Source organism: Oncorhynchus kisutch, linkage group LG11 (assembly GCF_002021735.2).
Source record: "Oncorhynchus kisutch isolate 150728-3 linkage group LG11, Okis_V2, whole genome shotgun sequence".
NCBI classification, from domain to species: Eukaryota; Metazoa; Chordata; class Actinopteri; order Salmoniformes; family Salmonidae; genus Oncorhynchus; species Oncorhynchus kisutch.
In genome coordinates this window covers 43,654,139-43,679,587 of record NC_034184.2, presented here as the reverse complement: position 1 = coordinate 43,679,587, position 25,449 = coordinate 43,654,139, and the positions used below count along the sequence as shown (strand labels likewise).

At 42.7% G+C, this 25,449-nt stretch overlaps 2 protein-coding genes across 2 annotated transcripts; both read left to right on the top strand.

Moving 5' to 3' along the window:
- Positions 1-267: 267 nt before the first annotated feature.
- LOC109899079 (potassium voltage-gated channel subfamily G member 3) lies at positions 268-9,949 on the top strand. Its single transcript, XM_020494129.2, has 2 exons — positions 268-1,020; positions 5,458-9,949. The coding sequence occupies exons 1-2, from the start codon at positions 368-370 to the stop codon at positions 6,101-6,103; spliced, it is 1,299 nt and encodes a 432-aa protein (XP_020349718.1). The 5' UTR covers positions 268-367; the 3' UTR covers positions 6,104-9,949.
- Positions 9,950-20,027: 10,078 nt separating this feature from the next.
- LOC109899080 (cytochrome c oxidase subunit 7A-related protein, mitochondrial-like) lies at positions 20,028-22,453 on the top strand. The gene is given in 4 exon segments (XM_031835157.1): positions 20,028-20,350; positions 21,562-21,582; positions 21,584-21,700; positions 22,093-22,453. Coding segments are annotated over 4 exon segments (345 nt in total). The 5' UTR covers positions 20,028-20,281; the 3' UTR covers positions 22,231-22,453.
- Positions 22,454-25,449: the final 2,996 nt, after the last annotated feature.

Genomic DNA, 25,449 nt, shown 5'->3' with positions numbered 1-25,449 from the left:
GTGTGCACTTGTGTGACATCACTACTGGGATATGCACCCGGAGGACTAGTTTGGACACTGAGTAGAGCGGAACAACAGGCGCTCAGAACACCAGTACGATGTCGCGCAAGGATAGAGTAGCGCGCTCTGTTGCATAGTCCTCACGACACAACTCCAGTCGTCCAGATATTTCTCTCTCAGAACAAGGAAAATGACGAAAAAGCTTGTAATAACGGCCAAACGCAATAGGGACGTATTGACTCCAATATTGGATTTAGAGAGGAATAAAGCAGGATGGTTTTATAAGAAACTGGTGCCTTTTGGCGCTGTATAAAACGAGCAGGGTGCCTTTTTCAGTACTCTACAAACACCTGTCAACAGCTGAAAGATGAAGTTTGGGAAGAGCATCTGTATCCTTAATGTGGGTGGCACAAAATATGCGTTCTCTAAGGAGGTGATAAAAGATTTCCCTCTGAGTAGAGTGAGCCGTTTGCACAAATGCGCCTCGGAGAAAGAAGTACTGGAAGTATGTGATGACTATGATCGGGAACGGAACGAGTTTTTCTTTGATAGGCACTCGGAGGCTTTTTGTTTCATCATGCTGTACGTGAAGTACGGGAAGCTACGATTCGTCCCGCAGATGTGCGAGCTGTCATTCTACAACGAGATGATTTACTGGGGGCTGGAGAGCTCACACTTGGAGTTTTGCTGCCAACGAAGACTGGATGATAGGATGTCCGACTCATACATTCATTTCTCGGAAGAGGAAGATCAACTCGAGAAAGAAATGAGGGGGGAGAATTTGGTGACTCGAGTGGTCACAGAGAGAGAGGATTCAAAGTGGCTGGAGAGAATGAGAAGGACTTTTGATGAACCGACTTCATCAGTCGCAGCACAAATCTTAGCTTCAGTGTCCGTTATATTTGTTATAGTGTCCATGGTGATGCTTTGTGCAAGTACTTTGCCAGATTGGAAAACCGCTGAGAACAACAGTGTGGTGGAGCACAGGTACAATCCAGACTCTTTAGAGCATCCATCCGGGTATATATGTCCTATCTTTTTATATATTTTGTATATTTCCCCGTTATTTGATTGTCTGCAATGTCGTACATGCTTCTATGCCCTTCTTCTCAGTAAAGGACCTCGAGAGATGTACAACGTGTTATTTATGCTGCTGTGAAGTACATTTTACCCATACACATTTGCAGGACCGGCTCCAGGCATAAGCGACATACGCCGTCGCTTAGCGGTCAGGGGCCGCCGAACCCCCAAAAAACTCAGTTGGGGTCTCAACTTACTGTTGACAGTTAGAATAGTTGAATACACAAGGTGTAACTTCGAAATTTGGTCATGCGTCAGCAGTTTTTTTTCATTGTTTTATAAGTCACTGACAGTCACTCAATTATCCATGTCAGCTAACAATTGCTAGATTGGTAAATTAGTTTAGCCAGTTATCTAATCATGGCTGAATACATTCCCAGTGGCCCTGACCAGATTGGAAAACCGCTGAGAACAGGGGCCCTCACTGATTTTTTAAAATCATTCTCCCTTAGATATCATTGATATGGTATAAGTCATGGCAAAATGAGTAGAATTGCAGAAAATGTGCTTTAACAAATAATAACAATAAATACACACCATGTCAAAATGGGTAGAATTGCAGGAATTGTGCTTTAAAATGGCAACATTTTCTCTACGACCCATGGCAAAATCTGTAGCTTTGCAGGAAATTATTATTTTTCTCTCCGCCATCAAGAGGGGGGCCATTAAGGGGGGCCTCACAACCAAATCTTGCTTAGGGCCCCCAAAAGGCTAGAGCCGGCTCTGCATTTCTGTGTTAGAACTCATGCTAATTTAGAAGTTTGTATTGTTGTATTATGCATATGATACAACCTCGAAATCTAAGGGGTGTAATAGACCTACTACACCAGTCCTGACTAGAGCTGTCCCGGTGGGGAAGGGGACAGAGGAGGCGCTGAGTGTTTAACAAAGTTAAATGTCAAGGTAGCTTCTGTTCTGATCTTACCAAGTGAACAACACATTTCATGTCTTCAAAGTCTACATTTTCTATGTCGGCCAATTGTCATTAAAATATGACATATTACACACTGTTAAACTAAATGTCCATTGCCATAAGCACCACTGTCCCTTGCACTATTGTCGTTTTTGTCTCTGAGTTCTCAATTGTTCTGCATTTTATCTTTCAGCACTAACACGTCATAGTCTTTAACGCAAAAGAGGCTGAAGGACTTCACAAGTAGGAGCGTTGCCTCTCTTGTAACAGACAATACATGTTTACAGTAATACAGTTAGATTAAGGCAGGAAATGTATCATGAGTTGTTACTGTTTTATGCTCCCTTTTTGGATATGCGCGTACAGTATGTATCGCTAACTGTCATAGGTGCTGATTTTAGTGGCATCCGACAGTACCAGTCCAAGGTGCTGTTTTCTTTGTGGCATTCTACACTAGACCTACAGTACCTGGCCAAGGTGCTGTTTTCTTTGAGAGATTCTACACTAGACCTACAGTACCTGGCCAAGGTGCGAACTTTAGTGGTAGCCTACTACAATATTCAGAACCTGTCCATTTTGAACACTACCTGTCCAAGGTGCTGATTTCTGGGAGAGTAGGCCTAGTATTGTCATAGGAGACCATCGAGGAGACAGATGATCATAACAATGTATTACTGTTTTTCTGTGTAATACACTGTCGGTCTCATGTCTCCTTTTTTAAAAGAATTTTGATGTTTTGAAGGAGATTAGAACATACATCAATCAAATTGAGCCATTTATCAATACATATGACTGTGTCAGCCAATACTTCTGTCCATGTGTCTACAGAGCTGTTTGTCATCCCTTTCTTGTCTGCTGTCACTCTGCTCTTTAACCTGTGTGTCTGTCTTGTATCCATGACTGCCACGCGGACCGCTCTCAAGGTATTGGTACCTGAAAGGCACCCAACAATATCTGTGTGTGTGTGTGTGTGTGTGTGTGTGTGTGTGTGTGTGTGTGTGTGTGTGTGTGTGTGCGTGTGCGTGAGTACAATTGTAGGTAATGCAGGTAGGTGTTGTTCTAAGTAAATGGTGGGAGGTTATGGTTGTACCTGATTTACTTCCCTTTGAAATGGGCAAATGATGTATTAAAGTGAGCATGACATCACAAGGTAACACAGTAAATGGGACTTCCATTCTACTCAAACCACTTTGGACGTGCTGAGCTCTTGCGCCAAGCCCTCACCTGAATGCAAATTACAAAAGTTTATATTTGGTCAAAATTAAATATTTGTCAGATCTCGCCAAGGAGATGTGGGTGTGGAGTCAGGCGCAGGAGAAACAGGTTCCGAAGGAAAATGGCGTTTTATTTAACCAGCTCAAAATAACAGGACACCGGACTACAACAGTAGCCACAAAACCCCACTCAGACACAGTCCAGGGAAAAACCTCCTGTTAAAAATGAACTAAAGAAAACGCAACCCGAAACTAACTGACAGTCAAACGAAAACAATCCCGTACAAAAACCCAGAGGAAATGTCGAGATAAATACCCCCCCTAATTAACCAAAATGAAACCAGGTGAATCACAAAACAGACATAACCAAAAGAAAAGGAAAAAGGATCGGTGGCAGCTAGTAGACCGGCGACGACGAGCGCCGAGCGCCGCCTGAACAGGGAGAGGAGCCACCTTCGGTGGAAGTCGTGACAATATTTGTCAGCATATCATTGACCCAAGGCAAGACTGCTTTATGTATAGCAGGTTGGGAAAAAATGACTAATTGATGATAGCGACAGTGACCCCTCAACATCACCACAAAACAATTATGTGAGATTATTCAGTGTATAATTTATAGCTGGAGAAATATGAATAACAAATGAATCAATATTGCATTTCATTGAGAAAGGTCATCATAAACGACATGTCATATTGTATGAGATATCCGAATTCATTCATATCAGCATTTGAGAACAGCATATTTTTTGATAGACTACACTGTAACTGTCTTTTGAATGGCTGACCGCAAATCCCTCGTTACAGCCCTACCTTTACACGGAACCTTTGTGTCAGCCTGTCCTCCCCCTCTCTAAACTTAATATGCATGCTCAGGGCTCAGTCTCAACCAGGTCTAACTTGCCTTTAATTCATGGTAGAATTGAGGGAAAAGAAGCCTCCAAAATCCCTGATCAGTATGCTTCAACCATCCTCTTTCCCTGGAGCTGCAAATACATCTGTCCGTATTCCTTAAAGTCCCCTCAAAGCCCTCAAGGCCCAGGAATGGTCTCGGAATCAGATGAATGTCGAAAACGTGCATGGCAGTTTCATTTGTCATTTGTTGCTGTTACAGTTACCCCTTGACTTTGTCCTCATTTTGTTGTGTTACAGCCTGAATTTAAAATAAATTAAATTGAGACTTTGTGTCACTGGCCTACACACAATACCCCATGATGTCAATGTGAAATTATGTTTTTGGAACATTTTACAAATGAATACTAAATGAACATCTGAAATGTCTTGAATCAATAAGTATTCAACTCTTTTGTTGTGGCGAGACTAAATAAGTTCAGGAGTACAAATGAGCTTAACAAGTCAGTTACATGCAATAATAGTGTTTAACATGATTTTTGAATGACTACCTCATTGCTGTACCCCACACATACAGATAATTGTAAGGTCCCTCAGTCGAGCAGTGAACTTCAAACACAGATTCAACCACAAAGACTAGAAAGGTTTTCCAATGCCTCGCAAAGAAGGGCACCTATTGGTAGATGGGTAAAAAAAAAGCAGACATTGAATATCTCTTAAGAGCATGGTGAAGTTATTAAATCATTGCATGTAGAAAAAACTATAATACTGTAAATTACAACCTGATCTTAAAAGGCAGAATATCTTCTGCATGTTCTGTAATTAAATTACAACAGGATTACGTTGTGAAAGTGTCTATATTGCATATAGTGTCCATAAGTCCTAATAAGGCTCCAATAATATAGCCTACCAGCTGTTTGAGAGTGAAGCTTTATGAGTTATCAATGTGGTGAGACAGAAGCCTGCTATGAGTCGCTGGTCAATCACGACCCACTATCGATACAGTAAAAGTGTTGTATAAGGGATTGACAGCTCCATTCTTCAATAGAACGTCACTCTCCCACTGCTCCTACATTCTAAGAAAAAAAGGGTTCATAAAGGGTTTTCCATCTGTCCCTGTAGGATAACCCTTTTTTGGTTCCAAAACCTTTTCACCCAATGAATAGACCCCAACACCCAATAAACCCTTTAAGGAGCCATTCAGTGAAAATGTTCTAACTGGAACCAAAATGGGTTCTACTTTGAACCAAAAAGTTTCTGCTGCCTCGATAGCCATAGCTACTTTTTCTCTTAAGTCTGTAATGTCTTTAGCCCATTGCTTGTAGATATAGTGTGTAGACCTGTAGTGGAATCCCCTTCTCTCCTTCTTGCGTTAACTCTGCCTGGTTCTCCCTCCCACAGGATCATCGAGGCTGTGTGTATCAGCTGGTTCACCGCCGAGTGCATCGTGCGCTTCATCGTGTCGCGGGACAAGTGTGAGTTTGTCAAACGGCCCCTCAACATCATCGACCTACTAGCCATCACGCCCTACTACATCTCCATCTCCATGACGATGCTGACAGGCGAGAACTCGCAGCTGCAGCGTGCGGGTGTCACCCTGCGTGTCCTGCGCATGATGCGCATCTTCTGGGTGATCAAGCTGGCCCGTCACTTCCTGGGCCTGCAGACTCTAGGGCTGACACTGAGGCGCTGCTACCGGGAGATGGTGATGCTGCTGCTGTTCATCTGCGTGCCCATGGCCATATTCAGTGCTCTAGCCCAGCTGCTGGAGCATGGCCTGGACTTGGAGTCGCCCAACGAGGACTACGCCAGCATCCCTGCCGCCTGCTGGTGGGTTATTATCTCCATGACCACTGTGGGCTATGGAGACATGTACCCCATCACCGTGCCTGGGCGAGTGCTGGGTGGCCTGTGCGTGGTGAGCGGAATCGTGCTCCTGGCACTGCCCATCACCTTCATCTACCACAGCTTTGTGCAGTGCTACCATGAGCTCAAGTTCCGCTCGGCCCGCTGCACGCGGAGCCTGTCCGCAGAATTTCTCAACTGAGGGACCACTGACGTTGCAGGAGGGTTAATGGGGGGGGGGCACCTCCATCCACACTAGAACTGTGTATTTATCTGAAACGTGGCCTCTTTCATTGTCTCACACGTATTTTGTTGATGTATCCCTCATCTTTGAACGTCAGTTGCTGGGGTTGTGGATTTTGAGGTGTGCAGACAGCACAGCCTTCAACCTTCAACAGTAAAGTCCAAGTAAGAAGTAATGGAACCTGATGGGAACTAGGACAGTTTCCACGGCTGCCATGGTGACAGTGGTTTTTGGGGCAGAGGGCATCTGGATCATGTCAGACCAGAAGGAGGCCTTCACGTACTGTGGATTACACTGCTGGCTGGCATTCTTCTCTTCTCATATGGCGACATGCAACAAAAGGGATTTGAGTTTTAATGTAATTTTTTAATCCCACTCTCTGACAGTGTCACAGTGTGGGAGATGGGAAGGTATAATTTCGCTTCTCTTCCTTAGATCATTTATTTCTAGTATTCCGTCAGCCAGTGAGTGAACAACAATGCATTTCAAAGAACCAAAGTGTATCAGTACAGTGTACACTGTATGTTCCCTTTAACCTTTCACTGCAACGCTCACCTTTCTGCTTTTATCTTGCGTACACAAACCTGACAGATATAAAGAGCAATTTGAACGAGCCTATTTACAACTCAAACATGGTCGCATTCTAATCCTATTACCTATTCCCCCCTGAAAACCAAGCAATGCAAAATGGCTATGAAATGTATTTGGAGAAACCAAGGGGGAGGGTTTTAACAAGAAAGAGTACAATATTGTGTGGGTCTGTCAGCTCAGCTCTGTAGGCAGGTCTGTAATGTGGAACACCGAGCCACAGAGCGAGAGTGTGTCATGGAGAGACGGGTGGTTCGGCTGACACTGTGCAGTGTAGTGAGGAGAGGGCATGCATGCCTCAGCCTCGGGAGCGCTGCGAGTCTACTGACTGGAGGAGTGTAACCATTTGTGGCTGGTGTCAAAACCTTGGTAGCCTCTGCCTGTCACAACAAAGGCCCATCCCACCATCCTCATCAGTACTGTATGTCAAAACCACCACAGCCCTGGTAGGCACTCCTCTCAATGTTGTTGTCTGGCCCACCTGCTTCTCCTCGACATACTGTCGACGCCATGTTTGAGTGGCTGGTGTGATGCATTCCGCCTCCTTTCCTGCCAGAGTGAATTCGATTGAATCTGAAAAGCTTTCATCATGCCTTCATTCATTTCTATGGTGGGGAATTGGGAATCAGATCCTCATGTGTTCTCTTCACATCAGCCTGCTCCAGGGTATACTACCTGTTATCGCTAACAAGCACCATCTCTCGTCTCTCAGATTGTCGATAGCTGTGTTTGCTCCTAGCACTTGGTTTAAGTATTTGCTAAGAGAATCTGTATTTTGAACCAAAGCAGTTTTATATCTTCCGGAATCACTTTATATAGTGGGAGCATTGGACAGTTCATCAAGTCAGTGACGAATGTATATGGGCCATATTTGTGTGTTCTATTTCAGGGTTTCTCAAATTCGGTCCCGTTTTGGTTTTTGCCTTAGGACCACACAGCTGATTCAAATAAGCAACTCCTCATCAAGCTTTGATGATTTGAAATCAGATGTGTAGTGCTAGGACAAAAACCAAAATGTGCACCCAAGGGGGGCCCAGGACCGAGTTTGGGAAACCCTGCTCTATTTGATGTGATTGTTATTCACCGCTGGGAATACCAGTCTAATTGTACTAGTGATGCTGGTTCTGTTTATACAGATTTGGTGTTCCTTTGCTTTGTCCTCAGTGTAATGGTTTCCACTGGCTGCAGACAGCCCCATCTGCTCTCTCTGATCTGCCCTGCTTTAATTTGGCTGCTTTTCCAAACACCGCAGTCACAAAACTTTAACTGTGTTGAATATGTTGAATATTGATGGGATAAGATTGATTAAACTCGGGCCTCCCGAGCGGCGCAGCAGTCTAAGGTACTGCATCGCAGTGCTAGAGGCATCACTACAGGTCCGGGTTCGATCCCGGGCTGTGTCGCAGCTGGCTGTGACCAGGAGACCCATGTGGCGGTGCACAATTGGCCCCACATCGTCCGGGTTAGGGGAGGGTTTGGGATGTCCACATCCCATCATGCTCCAGCGACTCCCTGTGGGCTGGGCTGTCCGTATGCATGCTGACCTCGGTCACCAGCTGTACTGTGTTTCCTCCGACACATTGGTGTGGCTGGCTTCCGGGTTAAGGGAGCAGTATGTCAAGAAGCAGTGCAGCTTGGCGGGATTGTGTTTCGGAGGACGCATGGCTCTCGACCTTCTCCATACGGAGTTGCAGCGATGGGACAAGACTGTAACTACCAATTGGGGAGAAAAAAATATATAAGATTGATTGAACTCGTTTTTTCAGACCGTATCTTTTGGGAATCAGGCACTTGAAAGAGAAAAGCCTTGACTAGACTTGGTTGACCTTAGCAAATGTGACTTAGCATGAAGGGAAAGGAATAAGGGTGCTGTTCAGAGGTATTGCAATAATCTTATGGCAAATGTCTCCAGGAGAAGAGTTGGTCAAAACCAACACACAGAATGAGGTGCAATCACACCAAAGAGCCTGATATTCGAGAGGAAACAACTTAAGTATTTGCTTTGAGAGTGCGAGCACACAATGAGTTTTAAACCTGAAGGGAACTGGCAGCAACACGTAGCCTAACTCTGTCAGCAACAAGACCCTCCTCATCTATGGGAATAATTCACTTTCTCTTGTCAACATTCACACCAACATTTAATTATCTCTGCTCTCATTAAAAAACTCACAGGAAGTCACATTTCTCCACGGCAATGAGGATTTATATATCTGACCAGCCTACTTTTCCCTGGCAGAAATCCACATCATTCAGAGCTCCCTGGATTCCACTCCATTTAAGTGAATATTTCCACAAGATTCAGGGGGGACTGAGACTCTGACACCATAAAAGACCACATATAGACCACAATAGCTAGATATATATATATATTTTTTTCCTCTCTCTCTCTCTCTAAGTGGGATTACAAGACAAATCAGGCAATAAAAACACATTGAGGAGATTGAAGATGGTTCACTCGTTATAAGACCATTGAGTGACCTATTTAATGTATTTCTGACACCCTGTCACTGACATTGCTCTACTCAATGAAATGTACAAATATTCCACACCCAAACTCAGTGCAATCTTGATATTTGGACTGGGAACATATTACATAAGTATCTCTGTTGTCATCACAATATGTATTTTGACATCGGACTAAAACTGTGAATGCGAAGTGTGTGACAAGAAAATGTGGACCACTAGTGAGTTTGATCCCTTGTGAAATAAACGCTTCTGGAAAAGTTGCTGTTGTGTTGAGGATCAGGTAAGGTAAGGCAATGTGATTTTTGTTTTGTTGGAACAAATGTTGTATTTCTGAATTTAGTATTTGAGAATAACTGAATAATATTTCCACTACTGTAAAACCTTGTAGGACATATTTCCGTGCTCACGTGGATGTAGTGGGGGGCAAAAGTGGCCCCACAGTTGTTACAAGACTTGATAAATAGTGATATTTCAGGTAGGACCTGCAACTTCTGATTACTCTAGAGTACTTTGTCACATCGAAACACCTTCTGTGGGCACCTTTAGCATATTGCCGCTTCAATAGAATGTACAATTGAAACAGTGCATAGGATATCTTTTGAAAAAATGGTTGTTTATGCAAGCCATATCTCCAAAATGTTTGTTTTTTCCCTTATTTTTTTAATGAAACCAGCTATTTTGTATAGAGCTTATGTTGTTTACATATATAATGGTTATATGGTTGTATATAAATAAAGCTAATCTGTCTAATCTGTACTTTTGTCTGACTACATTTAGGCTTACATACATGTACACGTTTGAGTTTACTTTATAATATTATAGAGTGGGGTAACACACATGTTAGTCTCTTATTCATAATTCTTAATGCAAATTACATTGTCATTCACTTCAATGGAACCCATTTTATTCATATATTACTTTAATAACAAATAACAAAACATTGTTCAAGGAGAGAATTATGGGTGATTGATGTTTGAATAATGTATTTTTGACTCTGCATCTTAATTTACAGAGATAAATCAAATCAAATCAAATGTATTTATATAGCCCTTCGTACATCAGCTGATATCTCAAAGTGCTGTACAGAAACCCAGCCTAAAACCCCAAACAGCAAGCAATGCAGGTGTAGAAGCACGGTGGCTAGGAAAAACTCCCTAGAAAGGCCAATACCTAGGAAGAAACCTAGAGAGGAACCAGGCTATGTGGGGTGGCCAGTCCTCTTCTGGCTGTGCCGGGTGGAGATTATAACAGAACATGGCCAAGATGTTCAAATGTTCATAAATGACCAGCATGGTCGAATAATAATAAGGCAGAACAGTTGAAACTAGAGCAGCAGCACAGTCAGGTGGAAGTTGAAACTGGAGCAGCAGCATGGCCAGGTGGACTGGGGACAGCAAGGAGTCATCATGTCAGGTAGTCCTGGGGCATGGTCCTAGGGCTCAGGTCCTCTGAGAGAGAGAAAGAAAGAGAGAAGGAGAGAATTAGAGAACGCACACTTAGATTCACACAGGACACCGAATAGGACAGGAGAAGTACTCCAGATATAACAAACTGATCCCAGCCCCCCGACACATAAACTACTGCAGCATAAATACTGGAGGCTGAGACAGGAGGGGTCAGGAGACACTGTGGCCCCATCCGAGGACACCCCCGGACAGGGCCAAACAGGAAGGATATAACCCCACCCACTTTGCCAAAGCACAGCCCCCACACCACTAGAGGGATATCTTCAACCACCAACTTACCATCCTGAGACAAGGCTGAGTATAGCCCACAAAGATCTCCGCCACGGCACAACCCAAGGGGGGGGGCGCCAACCCAGACAGGATGACCACAACAGTGAATCAACCCACTCAGGTGACGCACCCCCTCCAGGGACGGCATGAGAGAGCCCCAGCAAGCCAGTGACTCAGCCCCTGTAATAGGGTTAGAGGCAGAGAATCCCAGTGGAAAGAGGGGAACCGGCCAGGCAGAGACAGCAAGGGCGGTTCGTTGCTCCAGAGCCTTTCCGTTCACCTTCCCACTCCTGGGCCAGACTACACTCAATCATATGACCCACTGAAGAGATGAGTCTTCAGTAAAGACTTAAAGGTTGAGACCGAGTTTGCGTCTCTGACATGGGTAGGCAGACCGTTCCATAAAAATTGAGCTCTATAGGAGAAAGCCCTGCCTCCAGCTGTTTGCTTAGAAATTCTAGGGACAATTAGGAGGCCTGCGTCTTGTGACCGTAGCGTACGTGTAGGTATGTACGGCAGGACCAAATCAGAGAGATAGGTAGGAGCAAGCCCATGTAATGCTTTGTAGGTTAGCAGTAAAACCTTGAAATCAGCCCTTGCTTTGACAGGAAGCCAGTGTAGAGAGGCTAGCACTGGAGTAATATGATCAAATTTTTTGGTTCTAGTCAGGATTCTAGCAGCCGTATTTAGCACTAACTGAAGTTTATTTAGTGCTTTATCCGGGTAGCCGGAAAATAGAGCATTGCAGTAGTCTAACCTAGAAGTGACAAAAGCATGGATGAATTTTTCTGCATCATTTTTGGACAGAAAGTTTCAGATTTTTGCAATGTTACGTAGATGGAAAAAAGCTGTCCTCGAAATGGTCTTGATATGTTCTTCAAAAGAGAGATCAGGGTCCAGAGTAACGCCGAGGTCCTTCACAGTTTTATTTGAGACGACTGTACAACCATTAAGATTAATTGTCAGATTCAACAGAAGATCTCTTTGTTTCTTGGGACCTAGAACAAGCATCTCTGTTTTGTCCGAGTTTAATAGTAGAAAGTTTGCAGCCATCCACTTCCTTATGTCTGAAACACATGCTTCTAGCGAGGGCAATTTTGGGGCTTCACCATGTTTCATTGAAATGTACAGCTGTGTGTCATCCGCATAGCATAGATCCGCATAGATACTTCTGGATTTTGTCAATGAAGCCCTTTATCTACTTCCCTTGTGTGAAGTTTAAAGGAAATTGATAACTAGCGTTAGCACAATGACTGGACTTCTATGAAAGGAGCTCTACGGTAACAGCTGTTAGCATTGGCTTGTGAAACTACCTCCTAACTTCAAACTGGACGCAGAGACATAAAAATGGTATCCACAAGTTCAGCTGACTTGGGGGAAATACAGCCGCTTTGCCAGATTTCAAAAAGGCTTTACGGCGAAAGCACACCAGGCGATTATCTGAGGACAGCGCCCCACCCAAGCATGAAACATTTTCCAACCAAGCAGAGGCATCACGAAAGTCAGAAATAACTATAAAATAAATCACTTACCTTTGAAGATCTCCCTCTGTTTGCAATCCAAAGGGTCCCAGCTACATCACAAATGGTCATTTTGTTCGATAAAGTCCTTCTTTATATCCCCCAAAAAGTCAGTTTAGTTGGAGCGCTTGACTCAGCAATCCACCGGTTTCCCTGGTTCAAAATACATACAAATGAATCCCAAAAGTTACCAATAAACTTTGTCTTTTTCAAGTCAAACAACGTTTCTAATCAATCCTTGGGTACCCTAATATGTAAATAAACGATAAAATTTAAGACAGAGAATAGTATGTTCATTACCGGAGATAAATAACAAAGTGCGCACCCTCACCGACGCGCGCCACAACACTACAGCCAAAATGGGAGCCACTTAGAAAAACTACAAATTCTAGCTCATTTTTCTAAAAACAAACCTGAAACTCTTTCTAAAGACTGTTGACACCCTGGGAATTGATTTCCCCATAGACAGGCATTTTAAATGGTGTCACCGCCACTAAAGAAATTCAGGGTGGATTCTCCTCGGGTTTTCGCCTGCTATATCAGTTCTGTTATACTCACAGACATTATTTTAACAGTTTTGGAAATCTTAGTGTTCTCTATCCAATACTACCAAATATATGCATATCCTAGCTTCTGGGCCTGAGTACCAGGCAGTTTACTTTGGACACCTCATTCATCCAAACTTCCGAATAATGCCCCCTATCCCTAAGAAGATAACATATGGGACGATTTCCCCTGCTCAGGTGTTGCATGTATCAGCCAATGGTTGTGTGCCTCATCATTGACTGTGCAGTTGGGTGCCAGATTGCTATAACATGTGGGATGCGTTCCCCTGCTCAGACGTTGCACACATCAACCAATGGTTGCGTGCCATGTCATCGACTTTGTCATTGACTAACAGATTTGAATAACATATGATGTGTTTAGCTAATACGTAAAATACCTATCCAGGCGTTGTATGATCTGGCAGGCATTAGCAATGCCTGGGCAGAGGAACATGCCATGATGTGGTTGGCTGATATGTAAAATACCTATCCAGGCCTTGTATGATCTGGCATGTGTCAGCAAGGCCTGGGCAGACAAACGCGCCCAACACCACTTCCAGCAACATCTAGTCGAGTGCTCTCCAACCCTGTTCCTGAAGATCTACCCTCCTGTACGTTTTTGATCCAACCATAGTTGTAACTAACCTCATTAACCTCAACCACATTTGTTACTGCCCTTTAATTATTTGTCACTTTTATTTGTTACATTTTTGGGGGGTATTTTTCTTAAAACTGCATTGTTGGTTAAGGGCTTGTAAGTAAGCATTTCCCTGTAAGATCTACACCTGTTTTCGGTGCATGTGACAAATAACATTTGATTTGATTTTTAGATTAGGGTTGAAGCGAAAACCTACAGGAACAGGGTTGTAGAGCCCTGATCCAGTCACTTTCACAGCATATTGCAGGAGGATATGAGGACTCACTCAGGTCATTACCTGTTGATGATAAAATATGGGCAATGGTTCCAAGAATTCTGGGTATTATATTCTCTATAGTCAATGACAGAGCCAGTGAGTATAATCATGCTGTAGTAGCTTTCTACCTAAATAAGATGTATTCATTACTTGATTGAATTATGACTACACTACATCTATCTTATTCCTACCCAAAAAGGGAACACCTGGAATGTCTTGTAGTTGGAGAAGGCAAGCTTGCAGGTCTACTACCGTATCTGAGCCCTCTCTTTAGCTAACCGCTCCGGTTCGTGATTTAACCTTGCCATATGAACATCAGCTCAGACAGGTAGGCAGCGAAGTCGAAAGGCGCTCAGGGATGCACCTCTTGTAGACTGGTCCCACGGGGATGGCGGTGAGAAGTGAGGATGGAGGATATGGAGCGGCGCTGGTTGGAGAAGCAACAGCTGTGCTGGAATCCGATCAATATGTCCAATAGTTGTGATGAAATGGATCGGGAAGATGAGGATCAAGGACCTGAATGGTCTGTAGTGTAAAGTAATAGGAAAATGAGAGAAAGAGGTAAGTAAAGTAAAACTCACAAACTCATTTGTATTTGTATTTATTAGGGATCCCCATTAGCTGCTGTCAACGCAGCAGCTAATCTTCCTGGGGTGCAAACAAACTTACATTACAAATGAAACAAATGAAACAAAAGATAAAACAGTACATCAAGGCACTACAGACACCCTGGTTCGAATCCGTGTGTGTGTCTCTTCACAGTCCTCGCTGCTCCTTAAGATGTTTCTTTTTTAAAATCTGATTCTACTGCTTGCACCAGTTACCTGATGTTGAATAGAGTTCCATGTAGTCATGACTCTATGTAGTACTGTGCGCCTCCCATAGTCTGTTCTGGACTTGGGGATTGTGAAAAGACCCTCTCTGCTTCTCTCTGCTACTGCACGGCAAGCGGTACCGGAGCGCCAAGTCTAGGTCCAAGAGGCTTCTAAACAGCTCCTAACCCCAAGCCATAAGACTCCTGGACATCTAATCAAATGGCAACCCGGACTATATTCATTGCCTCCCCAACCACCCTCTTCTACACTGCTGCTACTCTATGTTATTATCTATGCATAGTCACTTTAATAACTCCACCTACCTGTACATATTACCGGTGCCCCCGCAGATTGACTCTCTACCGGTACCCCTTGTATATATCCTCGCTATTGTTATTTTACTGCTGCTCTTTAATTATTTGTTATTTTTATTTCAAACTTTTTTTTGTGTATTCTTCTTAAAACTGCATTGTTGGTTAAGGGCTTGTAAGTAAGTATTTCACTGTAAGGTCTGTTGTATCCGGCGCATGTGACAAATACAATTTGATTTGATTTCAATAGTTATTATTCAGCTCCTCCCGACGGTGTCCAAGGTGTTTAGATTTCCTCACCCACACCTCTAATACACGCCAATTGTAACTTTTTTTCAGGTAGTGATACCTACTTCCCGGAGAGTAGTTAAGGTACAGGTGCCTAATAATTTGGTCACGGGACCTGATACCTTCTATCAATAAAAACCATACTGAAGCATCTGCCAATTTACTACTGGAGAATACGGGAGACCTAATGTCTTATACCAGTGTCACGCTTCAAATATCACTGTTGTTGACAACACACGTTATGAGAATTACTCACAGTTCTCTTCCTATTTCCACATAATTTGTCACGGTCCCCTGTCCCAATAGGGCATAAACCTTCTATTGCCCATCCACATTCCCACTCACTGACAATGTTTCATCTTTAAACACAGATATCCTCGGATATCTCCTATTCTACACCGTATGCACGTCCTTCCTTTGTCCTTCTACATGGGCTACTTCTCTTCAAGTTACCGTGCTAGTACACAAGCATGACAATTTAGGGGGGAGGGGCTTTCACCCCTCCCCCCTACGGTTCTAGCAGAGATCCAACCCCACTCGGGATTTACCTCCTAGGACTTACCCTCCGCAGGGATCACCCTGCTCGGGCTTATCTTCTGGGACTTACCCTGTACCATAAATCTACGACTGGTTGTAACACAATGGGACTTCTGAATAAGCTCAGGCTTTCTAGGTCTGTATCCTATCATTTGTATTCAGCCTACAACAGAATGAGTGGTAACAGGTGTCGGAACTGTGCCTACCTTGTTTTTGGAGCCGGCCCTTGCTCCACTGATTCGGACTCTAAATCGTGGTGAATCCTGCCATCAACGCCAACTGTTTGTTCAGAACCTAACAGAGTAAAACTCAAACGGATGACTAGAAAAAGCTCAAACCAAGCTTATTCACCCCAGTGGTTGCCTCAGCTGCAAGCACATTTAGCACATGATCAAACAAGGATTTATATGTCAAGATGAGACTAGGGTTTTAACTTATCAGAACTGCTATTTGTTCCCCACTAGTGCCTAAATGTTGCGCTGTTGTCTTCGCAGTCAAGCAGTCTGCTAGCAGTTCCTCTTCATCATTGCTACCTACCAACACACAAACAGAGTGAGTTAGCTATATCGACAACTCTATTTTTAGTAATGGAATGTTTTCCAGACAAGGGTGGAATAGATGGCTACCAGATTGAGCTACACTTATTTGCTAACCTTAGTTAACTTTAGTCAAAGAACGAACAAACAAACATGTTCACTCTGCTGAAGTTACCAGTGTAGCAGTGACTACCATGGTACTGATTGACAGTGTCTATCCAAAAGTTAGCTATATGATTTAGCTGATGGCTTTCAGAGTTCAATACAGGCCTGTAATGTTAGCTAGCTAATTTACCTAGTCCAGCTAGGCTAGCATGCTAGCTAACGTTAGTTAACCTCTAATTGAGAATCTTCTGTTTTGTGGTGAAGGGAAAAAACGATGGTATCGCATCACTTCTTAGCTGTCATCGAAATGGATTATTTCCGATAATCTTTGGTCACTGTATGCATCATTCTTGATAGCTGCAAGCCTCTGGCAGCATCGGGGTAAATCTCTGCTAGGTAAAACAGCGGAAGATCGCTCATTTTTTTTAGCTTGTTTGTAATTAGCACAGCCAGACACCCAACACCACACGGGTATGATGACACACATTGCCTAGAGAAGTTCTGAGATTAATGTCTGTTGGTCATTCAAAGTAAACAATTATGCAAGTTCGTAGGCCCGCCCCATCTACCTAGCAGGGTGGTATCTGCATTTGTTGGACTTTGTGGTTCACTATGAACAGACGAATACACTGGAAGTCAAAACTTCCCGATTCTACCAGTGAAATTAAAATGCACCCGTTCTAACTTGTGGTTTGGACGTAACGTTGCTAATATAGTGACTTCATGTTGTGGCAGAACCAGGGTGAAATTTCCCTTTAAAGTTAACTTTCAAAATGGTTCTACTTCATATTTATAATCTCCAGCACCACCTCAACATCAACATATGTGAAAATGGCACGTTTCTATGTTTTATAGTTAAAAACATACAGGAAGATACAGTGGGGCAAAAAAGTATTTAGTCAGTCACCAATTGTGCAAGTTCTCCCACTTAAAAAGATGAGAGAGGCCTGTAATTTTCATCATAGGTACACTTCAACTATGACAGACAAAATGAGGGGGAAAAAATAAGCCTACCATCAGTAACACACTACGCCGCCAGGGACTCAAATCCTGCAGTGCCAGACGTGTCCCCCTGCTTAAGCCAGTACATGTCCAGGCCCATCTGAAGTTCGCTAGAGAGCATTTGGATGATCCAGAAGAAGATTGGGAGAATGTCATATGGTCAGATAAAACCAAAATAGATATTTTTGGTAAAAAGTCAACTCGTCGTGTTTGGAGGACAAAGAATGCTGAGTTGCATCCAAATAACACCATATGACACCAAATATAACACCAAATAACACCTCCTGTGAAGCATGGGGGTGGAAACATCATACTTTGGGGCTGTTTTTCTGCAAAGGGACCAGGACGACTGATCCGTGTAAAGGAAAGAATGAATGGGGCCATGTATCGTGAGATTTTGAGTGAAAACCTCCTTCCATCAGCAAGGGTATTGAAGATGAAACGTGGCTGGGTCTTTCAGCATGACGATGATCCCAAACACACCGCCCGGGCAACGAAGGAGTGGCTTCGTAAGAAGCATTTCAAGGTCCTGGAGTGGCCTAGCCAGTCTCCAGATCTCAACCCCATAGAAAATCTTTGGAGGGAGTTGAAAGTCCGTGTTGCCCAGCAACAGCCCCAAAACATCACTGCTCTAGAGGAGATATGCGTGGAGGAATGGGCCAAAATACCAGCAACAGTGTGTGAAATCCTTGTGAAGACTTACAGAAAACGTTTGACCTCTGTCATTGCCAACAAAGGGTATATAACAAAGTATTGAGATAAACTTTTGTTATTGACCAAATACTTATTTTCCAGCAAATAAATTCATTAAAAATCCTACAATGTGATTTTATGGATTTTTTTTCTTCTCATGTTGTCTGTCATAGTTGAAGTATACCTATGATGAAAATTACAGGCCTCTCTCATCTTTTTAAGTGGGAGAACTTGCACAATTGGTGGCTGACTAAATACTTTTTTTGCCCCACTGTAAGTGTTTCCAATGACATCGTAGACAATCAGTAGGCAATGCCCACTCCCAATTGGTCAAAATCACACACTGCAGCCCGCATGAGTGGTGCAGAGGTCTAAAGCACTGCATCGCAACGCTGTGGCTCCACTACAGCCTGGGGTTTGAACCCAGACTGTATCACAGCCGGCCGTGGCCGGGAGCCCCATAGGGCAATGCACAATTAGCCCACCGCTGTCCAGGTTAGGGGAGGGTTTGGCTGGGGGGCTTTTCTTGGCTCATCGTGCTCTAGCAACTCCTTGTGGTGGGCCGGGCGCCTGCAAGTTGACTTTTGTCTTCAGTTGAACGGTGTTTCCATCAGGGTTAAGCGAGCATTGTATTAAGAAGCAGCACAGCTTGGCCGGTCATGTTTCAGAGGATGTCTCGACCTTTGCCTCTCCTGAGCCAATTGCGGAGTTGCAGCAATGAGACAAGATCGTAACCAGCAATTGGATATCATGAAATTTGGGAGAAAAAAATGGGTAAAATTACAACAACAACAAAAAGCACAATGTCATTGGAAACACATGTCTTCCTCTATCTTTTTTACTACAAAACATAAACACACCATTTTTACATATGTTGATGTTGTGGTGCTGGAGATGATGAAGTTGAAAAAAATATGTAGTTTCCCTTTAAAGAAAATGTTCAGAGAATGGGGCTAGAGAGGCCCAGATATAATCATTAGTGCTTCTAATAGTTGTGCCATGGTTTCGAAGCCTGTTCAGAAACCTTGCTTCCAGAAATGTGTTGTGTCAAAGGACACTTTGATAGTAAGTAAACTTTACTTCATAGCTTTCATTGGAAAGGTTACCACCACAACTCAGAATGTGGAAAGCAGAAATACCAGGTTGAACATAGTAACAGTTACAGTTTTAGGGGTAACAAATTACTGTCTACATGTTTTTTTTAAAGCTGAATAATCCTAAGGATGGATTGTCTCATCATGATAGAGGGAAAGTTTGAAGAGGTTGGATGGAGTTGGGGGGGGGGTTGTTAGAAGTTAGTAGGGATGTACTTGTTTATTAATTTTAATAGTACAGAATTAGGCAAACCATGATTGATCGCACACTCCAGCACAATAGGTGGCAGAACCACATTAATGGTTTGTTTGTGGCCTGCCATTATACCATAGAAGAAGAGGCAGAACGCACAGCCCACTCTGACACACTGGAGGCAATTACGAACGCACACATAAATTACATATCGAGGTTCTATATGTAATTTGTTATGGGTGCGTTCGTAATTGCCTCCAGTGTGTCAGAGTGGGCTGCGTGTCTTTTGTAAATTCAGAACGTTTTGCTCTTAGAGCATTCAGCTCTGGCTGAAGAGTAGGGTTGATCCGAGCGTTCTGATCTCACAAAAGCAGTCAAGCTAGCTAACTGGCTAAAGTTGGCCAGCTTTCTAGCTACTCCCAGACACAAATGAGAGAACCTCACTCTGGCCATTGTACTTGTTATCTACAGCGTTAGTGGCTTTAACTGTGCTGCTGGCAACAACATAATTACTTGTTTTGCCTACGTTTACTGACACCTGTCAGATTCATCGGTTTTTGGCGCGTTCGTAAATTCATCGGTTATTCTGCGATCTTGCACACTCAGACGAGAGTGCTCTGAAATCGGAGTAGATAGCCATAGTGAATTTTCGAACGCACCCTCTAATCAGGCACAATTGAGCCAGCCAACCTGTATCGTCATTTCGGTGTACTTCTTCCGAGTGACCAACGAGGAGAAGTCCGTGATTCAACCTTTTTCGTGTATGTTATTTTTGTTTAGTTAGCCAAGTAAAATGTACTACAAGTTAAATGCAGTTACACAAAGACTTATCCAATCGGCACCGAGTGCTTACAACCCTCAGGTGAGAACTGAAAGCATGTCTAGCAGGCAGCCAAAGATGTAGAAGTGCCGGAGTGACCGTCACGTTGTTGACCACCTGACTTCAGCATGTTAGCCAATTTCCACGGTTTCAATTTGGCAACGCAAACACATGTAGCTATGTATGGATTTACACAACATGGCAACAACAAACAATTATATTGTTTTATAACAATTAACCGGGTAGCTTGTTGTGGTTGGTTAAGGCGACTCGACTGATAAAGATAATTAACTAGGCTCTTTGCTAACACAGCTTTATCTTGCAAGCTGTTGCGGTTAACGTTAACACTGTAACGTTAGTTTAGTACCAGCGTTTTTGTTGCAGAGACGTTCTCGATTATCAGCGGTAGATGAACTACTAAACATAACTATAGTCTATAAAGGTAACGTTAGCCCCACCCACACGTCCTGATACATGTTGACGTTTATCAGTCAGTGGGTTTACGTTCACTTATTAACGTTATACACAAGCTTGGCATTGGAATAAAGTACTTCAGTAATAAATACTTTAAAAGTACCAAAGTCCTTTTGGGGGGTATCTGTACTTACCTATTATTTTTTGACAACTTTTAATTTTTCTTCACTACGTTGCTAAAGAAAATTATGTACTTTTTACTACACATTATCCCAGACACCTAAAGTACCAGTTACATTTTGAATGCTTAGCAGGGACAGGAACATGGTCTAATTCACACACTTATCAAGAGGGCATCCCTGGTCATCCCTACTGCCTCTGATTTGGCTTACTCACTAAACACATGTTTAGTTTGTAAATTATCTCTGAGTTGTAGCTTGCCCCTGGCTATCGTAAATTAAAAACGAGAAAATGTGTCCATCTGCTTTGCTTTCATTTAATGAATTTAATTATTTATACTTTTACTTTTGATACTTTAAGTACGTTGTAGAATTTACATTTATGTTTTATACTTAAGTATATTTAAAACCAAATACTTGTAGACTTTTACTCAAGTAGTATTTTACTGGGTGACTTTCATTTTACTGGGGTCATTTTCTATTAAGGTATCTTTACTTTTACTCAGGTATGACAGACTTCTTCCACCACTGCAACTGGGTTTTGTGGACTATGTCTGAGTAACTATTGTTTGAATGCATATTACATGGTGTGATAGTAGCTATATTGTCTACGTGTTTGGGTCATGTGGTATTCAATCTAAAGTTGTGTTGCCTCTCCAGGGATTGAGGATAACAGTGCCCACCCACGGAGTCTCCCCCAATGATCTTTGCCACACCCACCAAATATGTGTCAGAGGCAGGGAACATGGTGGAGTACCTGGGACACAACAAAGTCCCTGACCTACAGAAACTCTTCTAGGTACAGACAAACTTCTCTAACCTTTGTTTGACCTAGACCCTGTTTTATATGTTATCGGCTTCCTAGGGTCATTGGGGTTTTATTGAAAAATTGTTAAGCTTGTGTGGCAGTTTTCCCTACTTGACCTTGGTTTGTTTGGTTCGAAGATGCAACGATAATACACTCCTGTGGTAATTTACTTTGTTAACCATGAAATTTCACTGCCAAAATGTACTTGCACTGATAAAGTTAAAATCCTACTGCTAGAAAGTTATACACTCCTTCTCTGTCCCTGCAGAGAAGTTGTGAGCAGTGATAATGTTTGGACTTAAATAAACAATGATATGTCTCAGGATTTCGAGTTGGGAATTCCTTTCAAATATCTCATTCTCTTTGTACTGTCTACATTGCAGAAGTCTGATGGTATCCCGGTGCACCTGAAGGGAGGCCTGATGGACAAGATGCTGTACAGGACTACCATGGCCCTGACCATTGGTGGGACCCTCTACTGCCTGATGGCTCTCTACATCGCTGCCCAGCCTCGGAAGTGATCAGCTTCCTCCTCTTCAAGGGTCCAGCAGGATTTTATATGATTCAGATTAGGAGCAATAATGTGGATAATGATTATGCTCACTGTCAGTCAAGGAAAGGGATTGCTTTACCCCTCCAAGGTATATATTATTGTGGACTTCAGGAAACAGCAGAGGGAACACCCCCCTATCCACATCGATGGAACAGTAGTGGAGAGGGTAGCAAGTTTTAAGTTCCTCGGCATACACATCACAGACAAACTGAATTGGTCCACTCACACAGACAGCATCGTGAAGAAGGCGCAGCAGCGCCTCTTCAACCTCAGGAGGCTGAAGAAATTTGGCTTGTCACCAAAAGCACTCACAAACTTCTACAGATGCACAATCGAGAGCATCCTGGCGGGCTGTATCACCGCCTGGTATGGCAACTGCACCGCCCTCAACCGTAAGGCTCTCCAGAGGGTAGTGAGGTCTGCACAACGCATCACCGGGGGCAAACTACCTGCCCTCCAGGACACCTACACCACCCAATGCTACAGGAAGGCCATAAAGGACATCAAGGACATCAACCACCCGAGCCACTGCCTGTTTACCCCGCTGTCATCCAGAAGGCGAGGTCAGTACAGGTGCATCAAAGCTGGGACCGAGAGACTGAAAAACAGCTTCTATCTCAAGGCCATCAGACTGTTAAACAGCCACCACTAACATTGAGTGGCTGCTGCCAACACACTGTCAATGACACTGACTCAACTCCAGCCACTTTAATAATGGGAATTGATGGGAAATGATGTAAATATATCAATAGCCACTTTAAACAATGCTACCTTATATAATGTTACTTACCCTACATTATTCATCTCATATGCATACGTATGTACTGTACTCTATATCATCGACTGCATCCTTATGTAATACATGTATCACTAGCCACTTTAACTATGCCACTTTGTTTACATACACATCTCATATGTTATACTGTACTTGATATCATCTACTGTATCTTGCCTATGCTGCTCTGTACCATCACTCATTCATATATCCTTATGTACATATTCTTTATCCCCTTACACTGTGTATAAGACAGTAGTTTTTTGGAATTGTTAGTTAGATTACTTGTTCGTTATTACTGCATTGTCGGAACTAGAAGCACAAGCATTTCGCTACGCTCGCATTAACATCTGCTAACCATGTGTATGTGACAAATAAAATTTGATTTGATATTCCCCCTCCATGTCTTATTTATTGCCTAGTTTCATGTTAGGGTTCCATTCTGCAAGATTTCATCAGACACAAATAATCTCTCATTTGTAAAATGGAGGAGAAATCTAGTATATCACTACTGCTGGCCCATTTAACTGGCTCTGTGTATGTGTGCTTGTGCAAGTTGTACATGTGTATCTCTACTGACATTTCTGTACGTTTCCTATACAACCAGTATCATTTCAGTGGTTCAATAACTACAACTGCTGATCAACAATCTAAAACTAACATCAGTCTGACCATGTTTTCTGTCAGCACACATGTATGTGTTTGGAAAGGATTTGGGGGTCTCATCATGTATGAATTTAGGTTATCTTTTGTTTGGATGAGAGTGGACAGGGCTAGCACCTTTCAAAGCTCAAAATTAGGTGGTACTTCAGGTTGTGTGATCATTAGTGTGTCTGTAATATACTCTGAACACCCCAAGTCCCTATATTGTGTTAACAGAGGTTATGAGTTGTCATTTAGGCTGTGTCCTAACTGACAATGTTCTGTAAAAAGAGAGTGCATGCATAGTGGATTGCAAAGAGTATCCGACAAGTCATAATTTTGTCTTGGGGATAATAAAGAACATTTTGTTTGTAAAACGTGATTAAAAATATATATATATATTTAGTTTTTTTATCTGGTAACTCAATGAAGGGCTATCTAAATATTCTAGGAATAGCTGACCTTGAAATGGGATATTCCTCATAGCAGGATCTATGACTTTGAATGCTACTTGGACATCCTTGTTCAACTGGTAATTTATTTACCATGTCATAGATTTCTATTCTCCAAGTCACTTCAGCCCAATTAGAAATGTATATGTGAGTCTTTTTATACTCAAAATGTAATATTTTACAAGACCTTGACTAATGGGCGGTATCAAGGTAGAGCAGAGATCTTGTTGATCGATCTTTGCTTTATTCTTGATTTTTACAATCGGTACAATAGCCAGCTAGACCTTTCCATCATACTCTTCTATATCTATGTCGAAGACATTCAGTCATTAAGTGGGAATTGACACGAGTATGCATATGAGGTTTTATGTAATGTTAATTGACATATACAGCCACCTGGCTCACAGAAAATGATGGCAAAATGTTATCTAGCCACTTTATTCAGCTAGGATATTATAGTTTGTGTTCATTGAAAAGAAGGCTTTGGGTGGAAAATCTATTAGAATTATGTCTCTGTAGGTAATAAAGGACTAGAACTGACATGAGCAGTCAAAACTGATGTCTGAAATAGGCTGTTACCATTTTAGGAGTAGCTATGTGCCTCATAAACTGGATGGTTTGAGCTCTGAATGCTGATTGGGTGTGACATACCACTGGTATGACAAAACATGTATTTTTACTGCTCTAATTATGTTGGTAAGCAGTTTATAATAGCAATAAGGCACTTCGGGATTTGTGCTATATGGCCAATATACCACGGCTAAGGGCTGTGCCCAGTCACTCCCTGATGCGTTGTGCATAAGAACAGCCCTCAGCCCGTGTTATATTGGCCAGTTACCTTTGTGCGTTACTGCTTAATTATACAACCAATCATAATCAATCTGATCACTTCAGTCACCGAAAGCATCAACACACACACAGACAAGCTTTCTCTATATTGTGTCATCCAGCACATTGGAGTTTGACTATTAAAATCAGAACTACCATTTTGACGTACATAAAAAGCCATAGCTACATGTGCTTACACTGTAAACTATAGAAGAGTTAAGTGTGTGAAATAGTGTTTTGCTCTCTCTCCAAGACAGCCATTTCTCACCCCAACTCTCAGTAACACACCAGTGACAGAGTGAACACAGACATTTCTCACCCCAACTCTCAGTAACACACCAGTGACAGAGTGAACACAGACATTTCTCACCCCAACTCTCAGTAACACACCAGTGACAGAGTGAACACAGCCATTTCTCACCCCAACTCTCAGTAACACACCAGTGACAGAGTGAACACAGACATTTCTCACCCCAACTCTCAGTAACAC

Excerpts from the sequence above, each read along its gene's own strand:
- LOC109899079 (XM_020494129.2), top strand. The coding sequence starts at position 368 with ATGAAGTTTGGGAAGAGCATCTGTATCCTTAATGTGGGTGGCACAAAA. Across the intron at positions 1,021-5,457 it reads TCTTTAGAGCATCCATCCGG|GATCATCGAGGCTGTGTGTA; the intron begins GTATATATGTCC and ends TCCCTCCCACAG.